General features: G+C 42.7%; 1 protein-coding gene across 2 annotated transcripts in view; it reads right to left on the bottom strand.

Annotated features, from left to right (window-relative positions):
- chrm3a (cholinergic receptor, muscarinic 3a) overlaps positions 1 to 18,819 on the bottom strand; it is a 430,205-nt gene continuing 411,386 nt past the window's right edge. For both annotated transcript variants that reach the window (XM_060932875.1, XM_060932874.1), the window contains exon 4: positions 1 to 2,480. In XM_060932875.1, the coding sequence (XP_060788858.1) occupies positions 692 to 2,464 (1,773 nt within the window). In that variant the 5' untranslated portion in view covers positions 2,465 to 2,480 and the 3' untranslated portion in view covers positions 1 to 691. The remainder of the gene's footprint in view (positions 2,481 to 18,819) is intronic.

Raw genomic sequence — 18,819 nt, 5'->3', positions numbered from 1 at the left:
AAATTGATTCCATAGTGAAATACTGTATGGCCTGTAAACAGTTGCGCTCAACAGCCTACCACTCAGCCAGGTTCAGAGGAAACCTTCAATCAATAGTGCGTAAAATGAAAATGTAGAACCTCTTCGATTGTGATTTACACTTTATACAAGAATATTAATACACCGAGATCTTACAATGGACGCAAGACCTTCTTTCACGACATGTTCACGAAAACAGCCAAAATCATCTACATCACGTCATCTTGAGTTACACACAATTTTTAACTTTTTTTTTTTTGCAAAACTTCTTTTCGTTTACATGAATTAATACTGAAACAGTCAATTTCCATCCCTGAAATATACATGCAGTTCACTGAAATGGATCCAAAAATAAAACCCCCACAACATTTCAAAATAGTTCATTTAATGACCAATAGATGAAGAGTTCGAGGTCAGTGCTAGCTCCTGACTCGAGGTTTTTTACCTTTATCTAGAAGGTACTCAACAACTGAGTGCAAAATCTTCCTCTCAAACATCCTCGACTAAAGCCACAACGTGGAACTGAGGTCACCATCTTGAACAAAGCAAGAACTCAAATAAGTTCTGGTCCTGTAGACATTAATGGATGTAAGAACGTGTACCAAAATCCAAAGCCGAGCCCCGAGTCTCTGCTCAAAACAGGATGCCATACTTCGTTTTTGGGCTAGCTGTGCTATGTCAAGTCCCCAGGTATACTCCTGTGCAAACGGACAGACTCTCTTTGCTGAAAGCTTTGCTTGCTTTTCTTCTCGTTCCATCGACATAGCAGGATCATTTTAAACGTGCTGCGGAAAGTCTTGTTGCACAGAGCATAGCACATTGGGTTAACCGTGCTGTTAACGTAGCATAACCAGTAGCCTAGTGCCCACAGGGATTCCGGGATGCAGCCGTTACAGAATGTATTGATGAGCACCATGATGTTATAAGGTGTCCACGTTATGATGAAAGCAAAAAGGATGGCACTGAGAGTCTGGGCAGCTTTCTTTTCCTTCACTAGTGACATGCGCTTACGTTTAGTAATCTGCGTCCTTGCACGAGAGACAAAACGCTTTGCCAATGCTGCTTCTTTAAAGGATATCGGAGTAGCAGCAGGTTTGTTGGCGGTAGCATTGGTTGAGTCAGTGCTTGTGGCTGTGGTCTTAATGTTAGTGGCAAAGCGATTTTTGCCGTTGCTAACAGAACAGGAAAGACCGTCATTCTTGCTGTCGCTTTCTGCCATTCCTCGTAGTGGGTCTTCCTCGGAGATGCCCAACTTCTCAGAGGGCTTGATCTGGGAGTTTACAGCTGCCCGCATGCCAGGTAGACTGAGGACAATGGAGAAAATGGCACGCGTTGTAGACGGTGCACTCTCCTCATCATCCGATGAGCCAGAATGATCAGCAGTGTCATTGTTCCAACCGTCACAGCTGCTCTGGTCCACCTCAGTTCCACTTTGGGTCCCAGCCGCAGCACCAGACCTCCACCTGCAACAGTGGCCAGAAAGTCCTAGCAGGGACTTCGGTCTCTGTGCAGGTCGGTTCAGCTCAGCGCTGTGGCAGCTTTTAGAGCTCGCCCTTGCGGCAGAGATACGGAAATGAGGCCGGTCGGCTCTGCCCAGCCGTCCTCCCGAGCCTTGAAGTCCTGCAAGCTCTCGGGAGCGGTTCTCAGTCTCTTTATAAATCCTCCAATACAGTACACTCATAATGGTAACAGGAAGATAAAAGGCTGCCATAGCTGTACAAAATGTAATAACTGGCTCAGACAGAAACTGGATGTAGCACTTGTCAGGCGGAACTGTCCTCTTGCCTACGAAATACTGCCAAAACAAGATGGCCGGCGCCCAGAGGATCAGAGATACAAGCCAAGCCAGTCCGATCATCAGTCCTGCCCTCCTGGTAGTACGTTTGGCACGATATGTAAGCGGGCGTGTGATGGAGAAGTACCGGTCAAAGCTGATCACCAGCAGGTTCATGACAGACGCGTTGCTGGCCACATAGTCTATTGCTAACCAAAAATCGCACGCCCAGTTTCCCATGGCCCACTGCCCCATCACAATATATGCTGTGTACAGGTTCATTGATATGACCCCTATGATGAGGTCAGCGAAGGCCAGGCTGAGCAGGAAGTAATTGTTGACCGTCTTGAGCTGCCGGTTGACTTTGAACGACACGATGACCAGGATGTTGCCGATGATGGTGACGAGGGACAGCAATCCTGTGAACAGGACAATGAGAACGACCTGCCATAACGAATGGCCGCCCAAAGGGTCGTACTTGCTCTCTGATCCTCCGTCACTGCTGTTGACCACATAAACAGCGCTGAAGTTCACAATGCCCTGGAGGAAAGAGGTGTTGGTCTCAGCCATGCTCAGAAGTAGTGGCCATGGAGAGGATTGTGAGGAGACTGGTGGTCCCAGGCTGCCCGTAGGCAGGTATTGACCAGGCTCTGTGTTGTTGGAGTCCATCATGCAGTCCAGGCATATTCTGAAGAAAAAAGAGAAAGGAATTAGGAATGAATAGAGTGCTATCTGAGAAAGCTGCACTAGCTAATTAAATCAGACATGATGGAGCATAGAGATCATTGCATTTCAATTTTTGTTCTTTTACCAATAGATAGTCACGTGGCTGCTTAACAGAAGGTTACTTAAGACATAGAACAGACTGTGACCACCAAACCAGATGTGTGCCAAGCAACAGCAAGAAAACAGCAAGGGGAACGTCTTGTGTGAGTGCTACTTAATCATAAGCAGCTCCTCCATTTTTTTTTTTTTAAACCAAACAAATAGTCTACAATCCCAATCATTCGGTTTCTGTTGGGTTACAAAATGGAGGCTCGTGATGTCACATGCCAGAGTTCACCTAGATAAATTCAGAGCAGAGCAAAAGTATCCACGACCATGAACGCAGTTATTTAAAGTCCTCGGTCGTTTCCTATTCAGTGAAGTGGCTTTTTCACTGGGTGGAGTTCAATTACGTTTGATCTGACTTCTACTTTATATTAAAAAACAAAACAGGAAGATGTAGTTTTCAGGTTCCTCCCACATGATAAATGCTATGACTAACCGTAGATGATGGCAATTCTGAGAGTATTATCTGCAAGTCTGAGTCTGCTACCAAACCGGATATTGTTTTATCAGCCATTAACATGATTAGAAATCTTATTTGGTTGCCAGGTTATTACCTCACCCGCACCAGAGTAAGCGGGGGTGAGGTATTGTCATCAGCGCAGTTTGTTTGTGTGACTGTCTGTTAACAATCTAGCATCTAAACAGTTGCACCAACTGACTTCAAATTTTCAGGGTAGGTGGGCAATGGGGTGAAGGTCACCGGAAAGGTCAACCTTTCGATCAAAATAACATTTTCCATTGTAACTCAAAAGCGGTTGCCGAAAGACAAATGTTTACTATTATGAGCATATAGGAACTCACATATGGCCTTTCATTTGGCACCATGATCTTTGACCTTGAAAGGTCAAACACAAGGTCATGGGTTTTCAAAGGGCTTTAACTTTAAAATGGTTCATGATAGCCAGATGTTTACTATTATCAACATACGGGTACAAGTCCCCCCATTTCAGTGGCTTTCAGTTGCTGCCATGACCTCTGACCTTGAATGACTTTGAAAAGTGGGTGGCACAGTGGTTAGCACTGTCACCTCACAGCAAAACGGTCCTGGGTTCAAGCCCAGCGGCCGGCCGGCAAGGGTCTTTCTGTGTGGAGTTTGCATGTTCTCCCCGTGTCTGCACGGGGTTTCTCCGGGTGCTCCGGTTTCCCCTACAGTCCAAAGGCATCCAGGTTAGGCTAACTGGTGGCTCTAAATTGACCGTGAGTGTGAATGGTTGTTTGTGCCAGCCCTGCGATAACCTGGCAACTTGTCCAGGGTGTACCCTGCCTTTCACCCATAGTCAGCTGGGATAGGCTCCAGCTCGTGTGCGACCCTGTAGAACGGGATAAGCGGCTACAGACGATGGATGGATGGACTTTGAAATGTCAAACTCAAGGATTTTCATAGGACTATAACCTGACAGCTGATGATTGAGAAATATTACCATTATCAACATCTCATCTCATCTCATTATCTCTAGCCGCTTTATCCTTCTACAGGGTCGCAGGCAAGCTGGAGCCTATCCCAGCTGACTACGGGCGAAAGGCGGGGTACACCCTGGACAAGTCGCCAGGTCATCACAGGGCTGACACATAGACACAGACAACCATTCACACTCACATTCACACCTACGGTCAATTTAGAGTCACCAGTTAACCTAACCTGCATGTCTTTGGACTGTGGGGGAAACCGGAGCACCCGGAGGAAACCCACGCGGACACGGGGAGAACATGCAAACTCCGCACAGAAAGGCCCTCGCCGGCCCCGGGGCTCGAACCCAGGACCTTCTTGCTGTGAGGCGACAGCGCTAACCACTACACCACCGTGCCGCCCCCCATTATCAACATATAGGTATAAAATACATGCTGCTGGGTGAGGTTTGTTTTGCCTGGCAACACTTGTTTAAAACGTTAACACCTGGATGCTCCTAATCTTCTTCTTTCAGCTGCTCCCATTAGGGGTCGCCACAGCAGATCTGTTCCACATATTTGATTTGGTATAGGTTTTACACCAGATGGCCTTCCTGACGCAACCCTCCCCAATCTATCCAGGCTTGGGACTGGCACAAAGTATGCACAGGCTTGTACAATCCCAGTAACTGGGTATTTTTACCTAATCTGCATGTAGGGGGAACCCACACAGAAACTGGGAGAACATGCAAACTCCACACAGAAAGGCCCCCGTTAGCCATGGGGTTCAAACCCACGACCTTCTTGCTGTGAGCTGACAGTGCTGACCACTACACCACCGTGCCTCCCAGAGCTACCGTCTGGATGCTCTTAATACAACATGACGTAATCTCATCACTGTTTCAACATCGCAAATCTATCTGAATGTGCTTCTCACACATTAGTTGCTTCATTTTTTTAATTTATGACTCTCACACACATTTTTATTGCCATCATCGGAGCGTTTAACTAGAAGGGAACTCGGTAGAGCGTATACCTCTGCTGAGCCATATATTACCAATATCAACATCAACTCACTTGAACCGAGGATAATACTAAAGCTGTCCACCAAATTTCATCCAAATCCGTTCACTCCTTTTTGAATCACGTTGGGAAGAGAAACAAACAGAGGTGAAAACACTACCTCCTCCAACAAAGCTGGTGGAGGTAATACAATGAGAAAAGAACACTTTTTTGGACAATTAAGCATAAGGGAATTTAGTTTGAGAAATCAGGGATGAGAGTTTTCCGCTTTTCGGCAGATTTCCGCTTTTTCTGAGTAAAAAATCAACCTTTTTATATTATGCCAAATCCGTTGAGATTTTTTTTTTGATTTATTGAGGGGGGTTGGGGTATGTTCCTTCGTGATACTCAAGTGTAATTCATTCCTACGATGATGTTACATGTTTACATTTTCGCCATCTTTAGTCTCGCTAAGTCTCGTGGTAGAATACGTGTTATCTACAATGTAATTGGCCAAAACATCGCTGGCGAGAGCATGATAGCCAATCATAACAGTTCTTACAAGAGTGTGGGAGAGAACAAAAGCCAATCATAACAGTTCTTACAAAAGTACCCGCATCTGTTCTATTTTATCGAAACTTGCACATGTTCATCGTCGCTGCGCTTCAAAAATACGTTTCTCTTTCGTATCAGCTTTTTTACTCAAAATGCCGAATACAATTGACAAGCGAGACGAAGCGAAGGTACGTAAAATTGATGCTGGTATAAAAAAAAAAGAGAGGACTGACAAGCTCTTGTCTTTGGCCAAAAAGCTGAAGAAGTCGAAATGATCAAATGAAAATGAGAAGTGACTGTGAACTATAAATAATTGTATAAAGTGTACATAGACATTATCCCATAAACTTAGCATTCGTTTGATTTAGTACATTGAACATGTATATGATAGATAGTCAGTAAATCTGAATTAATGCTGACAGTTTTGAAAACTTAAATATTTCAAAAGACTTTTTGAAGAAATCATATGCAACTAATGAGGACATAGGGAGAAAAGGTCAGTCACCCTAAAATTTTATTTAATATATGAACATTTTGATAATTAATAAAACTTAAGTTTAATGTGAATTTAGTTTGTCGTTTTTGTTGATCATGAATTATAACCATACCCTTGGATGTAGCCTTGATTTAATCAGCCTTGATTTAAAATAACTGAAAGATGCAGGTACTTTGTATTTATTAATGTGGGAAATATGATCGGTATAATATAGATTTATCACAAAAACAGGTGTGTATGTATTATTTTTAGTTGGTCTAGTGGTTAGCGTGTCCGCCTCTCGATTGGGAGATCGTGAGTTCTAGTCGGGGTCATACCAAAGACCATTATATATATATATATATATATATAAAAAAAAGGTACCTACTGGCAGTACAGATGCAAGTGGGTCAAACTCATGCGGTTACCAGAGGACTAGCCCCTCACTGTAGCTAGGTGAGAGGTCGAGGGCTACAGAAACAGATCGGCGGCGCCATAAGGTGCGGGAAAGGACTTTAGACTTTTTTTTTTTAGAATGATGTAAATCAGGACTTTTCAAAGTGTGGGGAGTGCCTCCCCTAGGGGGCGCCAGAGTTCTTCGGGGGGGGGGGCAACATGAGGAAAAATAAACCAGAATAAGTTACTATTGCGGACATTTAGCGAACTTCAGCTAGCCTTTGCCAGAGACAAAATGGATTGATTTTTAGTACCTAAAGCTACAGTGAGTGAGGAGACAGAGTCTGGGCCAAGCAAAAAAAGAAGGAAGTATGACCACGATTATTTAAAGTTTGGATTTTCATGGACTGGATCTGAAGATGCTCCACTGCCACAGTGTGTTGTCTGCCAAGAGGTGCTCGCTAACGATGCTATGAGATGTTTAAAATGTGTAAAACAAGATGTTTAAAAAAAAAAAGCACAGATGTTTAAAATGTGTAAAAAAAAAAAAAGATGTTTTAAAAAAAAGCACAGATGTTTAAAATGTGTACAAGAGAGTTTTTAAAAAGCACAGATGTTTAAAATGTGTAAAACAAGATGTTTTAAAAAAAAAGCAGATGTTTAAAATGTGTAAAATGTTTTAAAAAAGCACAGATGTGTAAAATGTGTAAAACGATGTTTAAAAAAAAGCACATTTAAAATGTGTAAAAAAAGATGTTTTAAAAAGCACAGATGTTTAAAATGTGTAAAACAGAGGTTTTAAAAAAGCACAGATGTGTAAAATGTGTAAAAAAAGAGGTTTTAAAAAAGCACAGATGTTTAAAATGTGTAAAACAAGATGTTTAAAATGTGTACAAAAGACGTTTTAAAAAAGCACAGCTGTTTAAAATGTGTACAAAAGAGGTTTTAAAAAGCACAGATGTTTAAAGTGTGTAAAACAAGATGTTTTTAAAAAAGCAGATGTTTAAAATGTGTAAAAATGTTTTAAAAAAGCACAGATGTTTAAAATGTGTAAAACAAGATGTTTTAAAAAAAGCAGATGTTTAAAATGTGTAAAAAATGTTTTAAAAAAGCACAGATGTTTAAAATGTGTAAAACAAGATGTTTAAAAAAGCACAGATGTTTAAAATGTGTAAAAGAAAAAAAAAATAAAAATGTGTACAACAACCATTTTTTAAAATACGAATGGAACATTAAGTATAGCAACAACAAAAATTGTGAAGGGGGGCGCTGTTATTTATTTGCTCTCTGAGGGGGGGGCGGACTCTCCCACACTTTGAAAACCCCTGATGTAAATAATGGCGCGGCAGAGTAGTGTCCGAAAGTGTTTTTTTTTTTTCATTTGACTAATGAGCTCACGATATAGTCCTCTATAAAATAATTCCCTATATAGTGAGTAATGAACGAGTGAGTGATTTCGGACACGGGTTTAATAATAACAGAGTTGACAATTACTAACCAGGTCGACGCTTGAAATGGACCCGCGATTATAAAAAACGGGCCACATAATTACTGCGTGCTCGCCACTGAGAAATCACGGCATTTTGTTCAACTGCATCCAATAATTGCTTATTTCCCATCATCCCACTAGAACAGGTTTAAGACTCATCTTACATTATTATATCAATAAATACCAAACATGTAAAATGGTGCTCTTTTGCACCCATGTGAATACTGTTAAAGTGGTTCTTTAGGAAAAATAAGAACGCGCGCTAATAATTTAATGAACAGGTTTAATTATCATTTACTCTGCTTGCTATGTGCATGAAAAAAAAAAAATGCAACACTGGAGTCAACCATTTTGAACAACCAGAGACGTATAACTTCCTCAGGATGACTTCAGGAGGGAATTTCAGTCACCTTGACTGATATTCACCCTCCCACTTTATCAACACGTACCACTAGAGTGCGCTACTGGTCTGCACTTCATACTTTTTTGAAAGGCCAAACGAGTTTGTTCTGAAACATTTCGAACAGCGGGGGAAAGGTCTTGTCTACATTTTACTGTCAGATTCTGATCATACCCATGGCGTCAGTCTCAATTTTATTATAGCACAATGGTCCTGAATTACTCTTTCAGACTGGTCAGAAGGTGTTGATTCGTTTCCCCAAACACAACTCGAACAACAGGTTTAAATTAATACACTCGTTCTAATGCATCATTTCTGTACTAACAACTTGCACAAGGGCTTTTATTTCAGATCAAGAGTAAAAAAAAAAAAAAACACCTACAGTACAGGTAGCTGTTAGTGAAGTTTTCTGCAAGTAGAAGTTTAGTGAGCATTTACAGTATGGAAGAAGTCCATCTCCAGATTATTTTTCGACAAGGGGTAGACTTTGCAGGATTTTGGTAGTTCAACAGAGAGAAAAAAAGAAGAAGCTGGTGAGAAAATGACTGTTGATAGCTGCCAATAAAAGGGAATTATCACAAAAACAGAAAAAAAAAGTGCACTAAAAATTAAGGAAAACAGCGCAATGTTTCAGTGTCACTTGGGCACTATTATCAAGCGAGTCTTCATAAAGCCCGGCGCACATGGGTGACTTCTCGTCGCAAGCGTATTGCGATTTTTGGACGCAAGTTTCCCCTCTCGGGTAGCTGCATGTGCGTGTTATCTGCGACCAGTGGGCGATTTGGGAAGAGGGATGCAAGTCACGTGGAAATCACTTTGCAGACAGGGATTGGCTTAGCCTTTGGAGGCGATTGCTTCGTTATCGCAAAGACACGCACACGCAGCGATAATCTGTGGTTGGTAGAAGAGAGCAACTGGACTTGCTTGAAGATTCTTGAAAACGTTTCGCCTCTCATCCGAAAGGCTTCCTCAGTTCTGTCTGTCTAATAGGGAGTATCCAGTATTTATCCTCTCATGGATCATCATAGAATCCGAATCAGAATGCTGATGGCTGCATTGTAGGTGGCTGATAAAAGATGTCATAGACACCCACCTCTGTTCAGTGATGGTCGTTCCAGGTTGACAAAAAAAGAACGATCCTCTCTGGCTAAGATGTCTGCCAGTTTTCTGGAAGTCCTCTCATACTCCCGCACCAGTCGAAGGGATCTCATCCCAAAGTGCGTAGAAACATATGTGACACCTCACCGAATCCAGGGACGCGTGTCGGCCGAAACGAATCAGAGATAATCGCAAAAGAAGCATTTTTTTTTCGAAATTTGTGATTTTTGTTTTTTTCCATCATGTGCAAGTTGAGATCTTGAAGAATGCAATCAGTATTTCAGATAATAGATTGTTTTGTTGGAAAAGCATAAATTTTTTGTTGCAAATTGTCTCATTTTTGTCAGGACTGTAGCCTGCTGGGGTGTGTGGGTAAATTACCATATGGGCCATTCACATGATGATTTAAGTCTTTTTTTTCGCGAATCAGCTGTATGATACGAGCTGAGCTCGTGGCTACTTAAGCTGCATACAGGCGTGTAATTTCACTATGGAATGAGGAAGCTAAACAGAGCACAGAGGAGCCCCGCGAAGCAAACAGACACTCGGTATTTACATCGGAGATCACCATTTCTAGCAAAAAAAAAACGCAACCTCGTTTTCCAGATTGAATGGAATACTTGAATGATCGGATGATACACGGACCGTTCTAGGACTACATTATTCCATCGGAGGCATTGGTGTGTGCAAGGCGCCGTTTCTCTTTCTGATGGGGTGAGTTTATTAATCTAAGGCTGTGTGGTTATTTTTGCATGTAACGGAGAGTGTTGTGGTTTGGTTAAGCCTAGGTCACAACCGGACGTACGATTTTTTGGCCGTGTGATTTTTGGCGTTTCCCAAATCGCTGCGTTTTTTTTTTTTATTTGTTCGTGGAGAAAGACGCGCGTTGGCCGTAAGTTTGTCTTGCAACCTGAAAAAAACGTAAGCGCCCATAGAGTTTGTTTGACATGACAAAGAACCTCTGCGGCCGGTCTGCGGCTCGAAAATCAGCACATCGCACGCGCGCGCTCGTGCATTTCTTGCGTTTTTTGCGTGTAGACCGGCCGTAGGAGCACGTACGGTACGGCCGGTTGTGACCGAGGCTTTACATGAAACTAGCGTTGTGTTAGTTGTGTCATCATTGTGCTATCTTTCTTTCTTACAGTGTAATTTTTCAACCACAAAACGTTAAAGTATACTTTAGGACTTATTTTTGTACTTCATAATTGTGTTGGGCATACTTTGCATGGAAGGAAAATTGACGTGGTGATCTTTGTTTACATGAAAGTAGCATCGTGCTAGCTCGTAGGGGGTAGGGCTTTCCTTAATGTCATGCAGATGAGCAGCATTATGTGCCCGCCCTACACCCAGAGTAGCTGAGATGGAAAACTTTGAGGGCGATTTTCTCCCTTTTCTGTTTTAAGAAGTATACACTTTCAAAAGGCCACACATTCTTCAAATATTGTCAGATCTCCACATGGAAGGCATCATTGGAAAGCTTAGAAACTGTACTTTCTGAATCTGTCAATAACTCAAAATGCCCCCGGGCCGACATGTGTCCCTGGATAACGTTATCTGACACATCTGTGAAGATACTCAGTCATCCAGGTACGTAGTAATCTGTGGTTGGTAGAAGAGAGCAACTGGACTTGCTTGAAGATTCTTGAAAACGTTTCGCCTCTCATCCGAAAGGATCATCTCATCTATGATGATCCATGAGAGGATAAATACTGGATACTCCCTATTAGTCAGACAGAACTGAGGAAGCCTTTCGGATGAGAGGCGAAACGTTTTCAAGAATCTTCAAGCAAGTCCAGTTGCTCTCTTCTACCAACCACAGATTACTACGTACCTGGATGACTGAGATTCTTCACAGATACACGCAGCGATATCTCTGCAACAACTGGTGATTTTTTTTTTCCTATAACAGTATGCCCCCTAAGTGTTATCCCTTAGGCTATGGTCATACTACAGCTTGCGATGGGTTATCGATGAAAATGAGGCGTTTTGGTGGTGATACGCGCTTCAGGAAACATTCCCAAACCCATCCGCAAGTATCCGCTGCTTAGTTTGCTGACGGAAACATCTCCACCAAACTTCAACGTACCATACGCATTTATTTAGCAACATTTTTGGCCACACCAAAAAACAACTTGTGAAGCTCGGAGAATATTCGCTGTGCATCGCACAATTGGTGGCGATGCTACCAGTTTTTCATCACCAAGTATTCGTAAACCCATCACGAGCTGTAGTGTGAGCATACATACGTTATACTCTGGTATGTTTTTTGGGGAGGTTAATTACTTTCTGCATAGAAGCAGGAACAGGCTTCGGGTTCAGAGACGAGCCAGAAGAGTAATGACTAATACAGCGCATGATTCATATTTCCTAGGCATCTCTTTCTATCGCTCTCTCTATCTGTGTGTGTGTGTGTGAGAGAGAGAGAGGCTGCTGGCACCAAATGAGCCGGCAAACCACTATGCGTTTTCTTTCTTTACCTTTGAGTTTCAGTGATTGTGGAATGCAGCGTTGAGGGTGCGGCAAAAACAAACAAACAAACAAACAAACAAGCAAATAAAGCAAAGCTCAAGTTCAGAATCTGCTGTGTTTTCGGAGCTCCTGAATTTGTTCTATTCTGTCAATCAGCAAAGAACGACTAACCTGTGCTTTACCTTCCAGCTCGGACACCAGCGGTTATAGAAAACGAATCAACACTTTCTGACCAGTGCAAACAGAACGCTCATGCTAATGAAAAACAAAAAAAAACAAAACGCCGAGACTAATCTGGTTCATTGAGGTGAAGGAAGGAATGGAACTTGCCCAAGTTCAAGGACACGTGTTTTTGGAGACGATGTTTCACAAAAGGCGTTTACACACTTTCATCTCTTTTTTTTTTTCTCCTTGTCTGCACCTCAGATTGTGTCTGTGTGTGTGTTGCAGTGTCTGCAGCAGGAGCGATCTGATCAACACCACTGTCAACACCGAGAGCTTCACGGCTAAATATAGGCAGTAAACAGTGTGTTCTGGCGCAGATGTGAAAGAAATGACCTCATAGCGATGACCTTCCAGCGAAGGTGTGTTTGCTCATGTCTCTGTTCTCTCACTTCCTCTAGATACACTCACTCCATCTCTCATGCTCTGATCTCTCTCTTTTAAAGAGGGTCAGTCACTGAGGAAAGAGGTGAAAGGAAGAAGGGGGTGATATGAGGCCATCACCACTTCGGATTACAATCGTGCATGCGCGCGCACAAAACAGGTGAGCACGATTTTGCTCAAAAGGGGTGAAGAAAATAAGTCAGGAGGACATTCTGTGGAAGAGAGATGGAGAGAAAAAAGGGACAGAAAGGCAGACAAGAAGAAAGAGAGTGGATGGAAACAGGAAGGTGAAGCGAAGGCTTAAGGAGAAGGAGAGAGATCGAGAGATGGATGGATGGATGAAAAAAAGGACAGACAGACAGACAAAAAGAGCGATAAAGCCAGAAGCAGAGTGTTTCCTGGGTGATCCTGAAAGTGAGAGATTAATCTGAGTCGGAATTCCGCGGGTGGTCAGACGGGGGTTGCTATGGTAACCATTAGTTATGCGGACTGAACCGTATGGAGGGACTGACTTTTACCAACACACACACACACACACACACACACACACACACACACACACACAACCATCATGATGAATATGTCCTTTATGTATACAGTATATAATCAAGATAGTACGTAGATACCATGTTAAAAGTGCCCGTCTCTGTGTGTGTGTGAGACAGAGAGAGAGAGAGAGAGAGAATGTCAGCATGCAGTGGTGCTCTTTTCAGAGCAGCAGACTTTTACACACACTCTCTCTCTATCTCTCTCTCTCTCTCTCTCTCTGGGGTTCCCTGACAAATAACAGGACTTTTAGCCGAGTTACCAGATCAATACTGATGATAGCACTAAGTAGTCTTCGAGTTTCTTGACACTGCGGAAACAAATGGGTCGGTACACTCACCGGCCACTTTATTAGAAACACCTGCACGCCATTGATGAATTAATCCAATCAGCAGGCTGCAGTCATGCAACGGGGGGAAGAAATGTGTGATTTGTAAAATGTAATACTCTTCTAGGTTATGGTTGCTTGATTTATTACCAATTTGCTACTGGCATGAGTTTTTAAGATTCCCCCCCTCTTGAAAATAGTTTATGGCCTGGTAACAGTAAATCAGTCTTCCAGTCTGTGGCAGCGGGGGCGTGGCCAAGCAGCAGTCTGTGAACGGAGGGCGGGGTCGGGGAAGGTAAGTGGCTAAGTCATTCCACCTGCTGTCAATTAGTGTGTGTGTGTCCGTCTGTCTCAGTTTGTTACAGGAACGAAGCATAAAAGGAGAGAGAGAGAGAGAGAGCAGAGAAAGGGAGCTCACAGCTAAAAAAAAAAAAAGTGTGTGATTGGGCAGGTGGAAGTAGGGTATCTGGGGTTCCACTTGGGCCATGGGCAGGTGCGTCCCCAAATTAACAAGATCGCAGCAACTGTGGCCTGCCCGAGGCCCAAGACCAAAAAGGAGGTGAGACGGTTCTTGGGGCTGTCTGGCTATTATTGTAGGTTTCTACCTAATTATTCGGACGTCACCAGCCCGCTAACCGATCTCACTAAAAAGGGGGCTCCAGATCCAGTCCAGTGGACAGAGCAGTGCCAACAGGCCTTCTGTGAGGTAAAAGCTGCACTGTGAGGGGGCACTTTTACACTCCCCTGACTTCTCTCTCTCCCCTTTATTTTGCAGACTGATGCATCGGACAGAGGGCTGGGGGCCGTTTTGTCCCAGGAGGTGGAGGGCGAGGAATGCCCCGTGCTGTACATCAGCCGGAAACTCTCGATGCGTGAAAGCAGGTACAGCACAATTGAGAAGGAGTGTCTCGCCATCAAGTGGGCGGTCCTCACCCTCCGATACTACCTGCTGGGGCGCCCTTTCACTCTCTGTTCGGACCACGCGCCCCTCCAGTGGCTCCACCGCATGAAGGATGCCAATGCACGGACCACCTGTTGGTATCTCAACCTCCAGCCATTTAAGTTAGAGGTGATCCACAGGCCGGGGGCGCAGATGGTGGTGGCGGACTTCCTGTCCCATCGGGGGGCGGAGTCAGCTTCAGGCCGGACGGCTCCCCGGCCTGAGTCGGGTGGTGGTGGGGGGGTATGTGGCAGCGGGGGCGTGGCCAAGCAGCAGTCTGTGAATGGAGGGCGGGGTTGGGGAAGGTAAGTGGCTAAGTCATACCACCTGCTGTCAGTGTGTGTGTGTCTCAGTTTGTTACAGGGATGGAGCATAAAAGGAGAGAGAGAGAGAGAGAGAGAGAGCAGAGAAAGGGAGCTCTCTCCCCAACCACAATGCATGTGAGTGAGTGATGAAAGGAAGCAAGCAAGCTGAAAAGCCTGAATAAAAGTATTCGTACAAATATCAACTCTCGCCTGCCGTGCTTCTGTGCTCCACCCACATCAGGAAGTTTTACACAGTCCTTGCATCTACTGTCCTGCTAGACAAACCAGTTCGACCAGTAACTCAAATGTCATCAAGTATGTAACGCCGAAGTGCAAGTCCTCGACCTACCAACGTTCAATCACTCTAAGAACTGTTAGAATCTGGAACGCAGTACCTGATGACCTGAACGTTACTATGATTCATTTAAGCTCTTTCAAAGCTCTTCTTTTATGTCACATTACTATTTTAAATCATTACAATTTATTTATGGCTGTGAAAATAGAACCTTTAAGACTATTTGCCTCAAGTGCAATACTTCGCATAGCCTTGTACTGCTTTTAACCTGCAGCTATTGATTTTATAATTTTTCTTCTTAGTTATATTACAGGCCTGCAGTAAATCGCCTTACCAAGGCTGGTGCGGTTACCCTGCCTTACATTGTTATCTGGCGAAGCTAATAAAATTAATTTGCCCGTGGCGTGATTGTTGGTCTTTGGGAGTCTTTCAAAAGCTGCTGATCTGGGATTTTTGCACACAACCATGTCTAGAGTTCACACAGAATGATTTAAAGGTTACGGTGACTCGACTAACCACTCTTTACAAACACGGTGAGCTGAAAAGCACGGAAAAAAAAGAACCTTGAGGCGGATGAGCAACAACAGTAGAAGTTCCATTAGAAAAAGGCCAGGTGATGATTTTCTGATCTTCAACAGCCAGTTTTGGTGACTATGTGCCTTTATGAAAGTGTAGCTTCAGAGTCCTGGATCAAACCAAGGAATACTGAAGCTGTAAGTCAAAAATGTGACACGACGCACCGTCATACAAAAAAAAAAAAACCTGATAAAGTAACAGCAGTAAAGATGGCACAGTCCTGATGCTCTTTTGATCTGCTTTCACGCCATTTTTTCGCAGCCAGCAGCGATTCTTTATAAAAGTCACCACTTATTAAAAAGCATTGCTGCTAGCACGTTTTTGGTCACAGCAGAGCTTGAGAAAAGCTCAGATTTTTGCACAAAAGCACCAAATGAGTTCATCCGTTACATCAAACATTATCTCCTGACCAACCAGGGTACACATGGGGAAGAGGGGGATTGTTATGATAAGCAAGAAAAGCAAACATGGAGTCTTGTTCGTCTGGTTAGTGAGCAAATATGAGAAATATTTCATAGCCATCATTACAGCAACCTTGTGCATTGTTGATAATACTGTACGTCTCGTTAATAGTTAGACTCTGAAGAACATTGTTATGGTCCATCATGCGATTGTAGACGACTGCTCAATGCTGCATACACAGCCCATTCTATAATTGCTGGTGCATTTCAAGCATTGACTATCGTTAATCTGGGCAATCCATTAACAGAATTGACGATGACGGAGTTGACGTGTCCCACCATTTTGTGTCGTAACTCCACATGCTAACCTCAAACTAGCTACCACGTGGCATGTATAAAAACAGAGTTTTATAGATTTTAATCATACTATTGTTTAAAAAAGAGTAAGAGATTCACTCCAATATCACAATAAGAGTTGACGAACAATCTACCGTTGGTGTAAAATCTTCAACATTTTGTTCGAATTAAATGAGAGAAGAAACAGAACATACTTTGCGGCCTTTCTGAAGTTTCCCACCAGAGGAAGTGACCTCGCTCGGTGCAGGTGTCATGCGTATTATGAAAAGTCTTTGTGGATTTTGATAACAGAGTTGACAAGAATGTTGGGATGGATAATATATATTTACTGAAATGTCATATAATATAGAAAATACTTTCTATGCAAGTGATTTTATAACCGTGAATAGAATAAGCCCCCCCCAAAAAAAAAAACCCAGACTGTTAGACCGAATCACTTCCTGTTTATTCGAGTTGAATGGATGAATCAAGAGTCGAAGACGGTCACTAATGAGGGGGGAGGGGTGGGAGTCATTTAGTTAATGTTTTATGGATAAATTGGCTCTAAAATGGACATCAAGCATTGCTGTTGGTGAAAGTTTGTCATAATTTGCATTATTGTTCAAAACTGATTCAATAAAGCTTTCTTTTGTGGAAAATAAAGGTTTATTTCGGAGATGCGAAATGGACCCTGAATTCTAGAATGACCCATAAAATAAAAAAAATTAAAACACACAAAAAGGTGGTGGTGAGCAGAAAACCAGACGAATCCCTGTTTCCATATGTTCATTTCTGCAATATAGTTGAGGTGTTAACTCCTTTCCTACAGTATCTGTCCGTTTCTTCTCTGCTTGTGAACAATAACACTGAATTCTATTTATTTAGGTGTTAAGTTCATACCTTCGTCTGCCAAATCGGTTCTGTTCTCAGCGTGCGGTGCTTCGTGTCTTAAATTATTCACATTTGTTTTTTGTCCAAAGCAACATATGGCATATTAACCAACTACCGAGTCACTCTGTGCGGATCAGCCTGGCATTAAGCACAGTGAGCTGAGATCAAATGAGGCCTGCACCACATCATACTGCTGTGTTAATGCAACTGCATTACAGTTTACGTGCAACTGTACGATGATGTGTATTACTTAGCCCGGAAATGTTTATCCGTTAGCTCGTGCAGTTCCTCCAAAGACCTCTGGAGAATCCGTACGTCTCCTTCTGGTGCTGAAGCTGTGATGTCATTATTTAAGGCAAGACACTCCAGGTGAAGAGTGAAAGCGTGCGATTCTTTAAGAGGGAATCAGCCTAGAATCAAGTCTTTGCAAGCTGACTGCTGAGATTTTTTCGCATTTTTTCTACTCCAGCGTAAACATGTGTTGATGCAAATGAGACTTTATCTAATTAATTCTGCATACATTTACATACTTAATAAACCCACAGATCTATTTTTTTTTTAGGTTGGTTCGAATTAAAACAATTTCATTGTGAAAATGCTTGCAAGGTTGCAAGGAGAAAGCCACTGCTCTCCAAAAAGAACATTGCTGCTCGTCTGCAGTTTGCTAAAGATGACGTGGACAAGCCAGAAGGCTATTGGAAAAATGTTTTGTGGACGGATGAGACCAAAATATAACTTTTTGGTTTAAATGAGAAGCGTTATGTTTGGAGAAAGGAAACCACTGCATTCCAGCATAAGAACCTTATCCCATCTGTGAAACATGGTGGTGGTAGTATCATGGTTTGGGCCTGTTTTGCTGCATCTGGGCCAGGACGGCTTGCCATCATTGATGGAACAATGAATTCTGAATTATACCAGCAAATTCTAAAGGAAAATGTCAGGACATCTGTCCATGAACTGAATCTCAAGAGAAGGCGGATCATGCCGCAAGACAACGACCCTAAGCACACAAGTCGTTCTACCAAAGAATGGTTAAAGAAGAATAAAGTTAATGTTTTGGAATGGCCAAGTCAAAGTCCTGACCTTAATCCAATCGAAATGTTGTGGAAGGACCTGAAGTGAGCAGTTCATGTGAGGAAACCCACCAACATCCCAGAGTTGAAGCTGTTCTGTACGGAGGAACGGGCTAAAATTCCTCCAAGCCGGTGTGCAGGACTGATCAACAGTTACCGCAAATGTTTAGTTGCAGTTATTGCTGCACAAGGGGGTCACACCAGATACTGAAAGCAAAGGTTTACATACTTTTGCCACTCACAGAAATGTAACATTGGATCATTTTCCTCAATAAATAAATGACCAAGTATAATATTTTTGTCTCAGTGCTTTAACTGGGTTCTCTTTATCTACTTTTAGGACTTGTGTGAAAATCTGATGATGTTTTAGGTCATATTTATGCAGAAATATAGAAAATTCTAAAGGGTTCACAAACTTTCAAGCACCACTGTATGTAGTTTCTGTGATATTTACATCTCAAATAATATCAGTTTTTTGAAACACCCTGTATATGATGTCACGTGATTGAAAAGTGGGTGGAGTTTAAAACCTAATATAAAGCCACGAATGTTGTGAGTGCACAAATTCAATGATTTTTTTTTCCCAGACAATTTATCCAAAAATCCGATAAAAATATTGACATGACCAA

The sequence above is a fragment of the Neoarius graeffei genome, chromosome 11 (genome assembly GCF_027579695.1).
Source record: "Neoarius graeffei isolate fNeoGra1 chromosome 11, fNeoGra1.pri, whole genome shotgun sequence".
NCBI classification, from domain to species: domain Eukaryota; kingdom Metazoa; phylum Chordata; class Actinopteri; order Siluriformes; family Ariidae; genus Neoarius; species Neoarius graeffei.
This window is presented reverse-complemented; position numbering and strand designations above follow the sequence as displayed.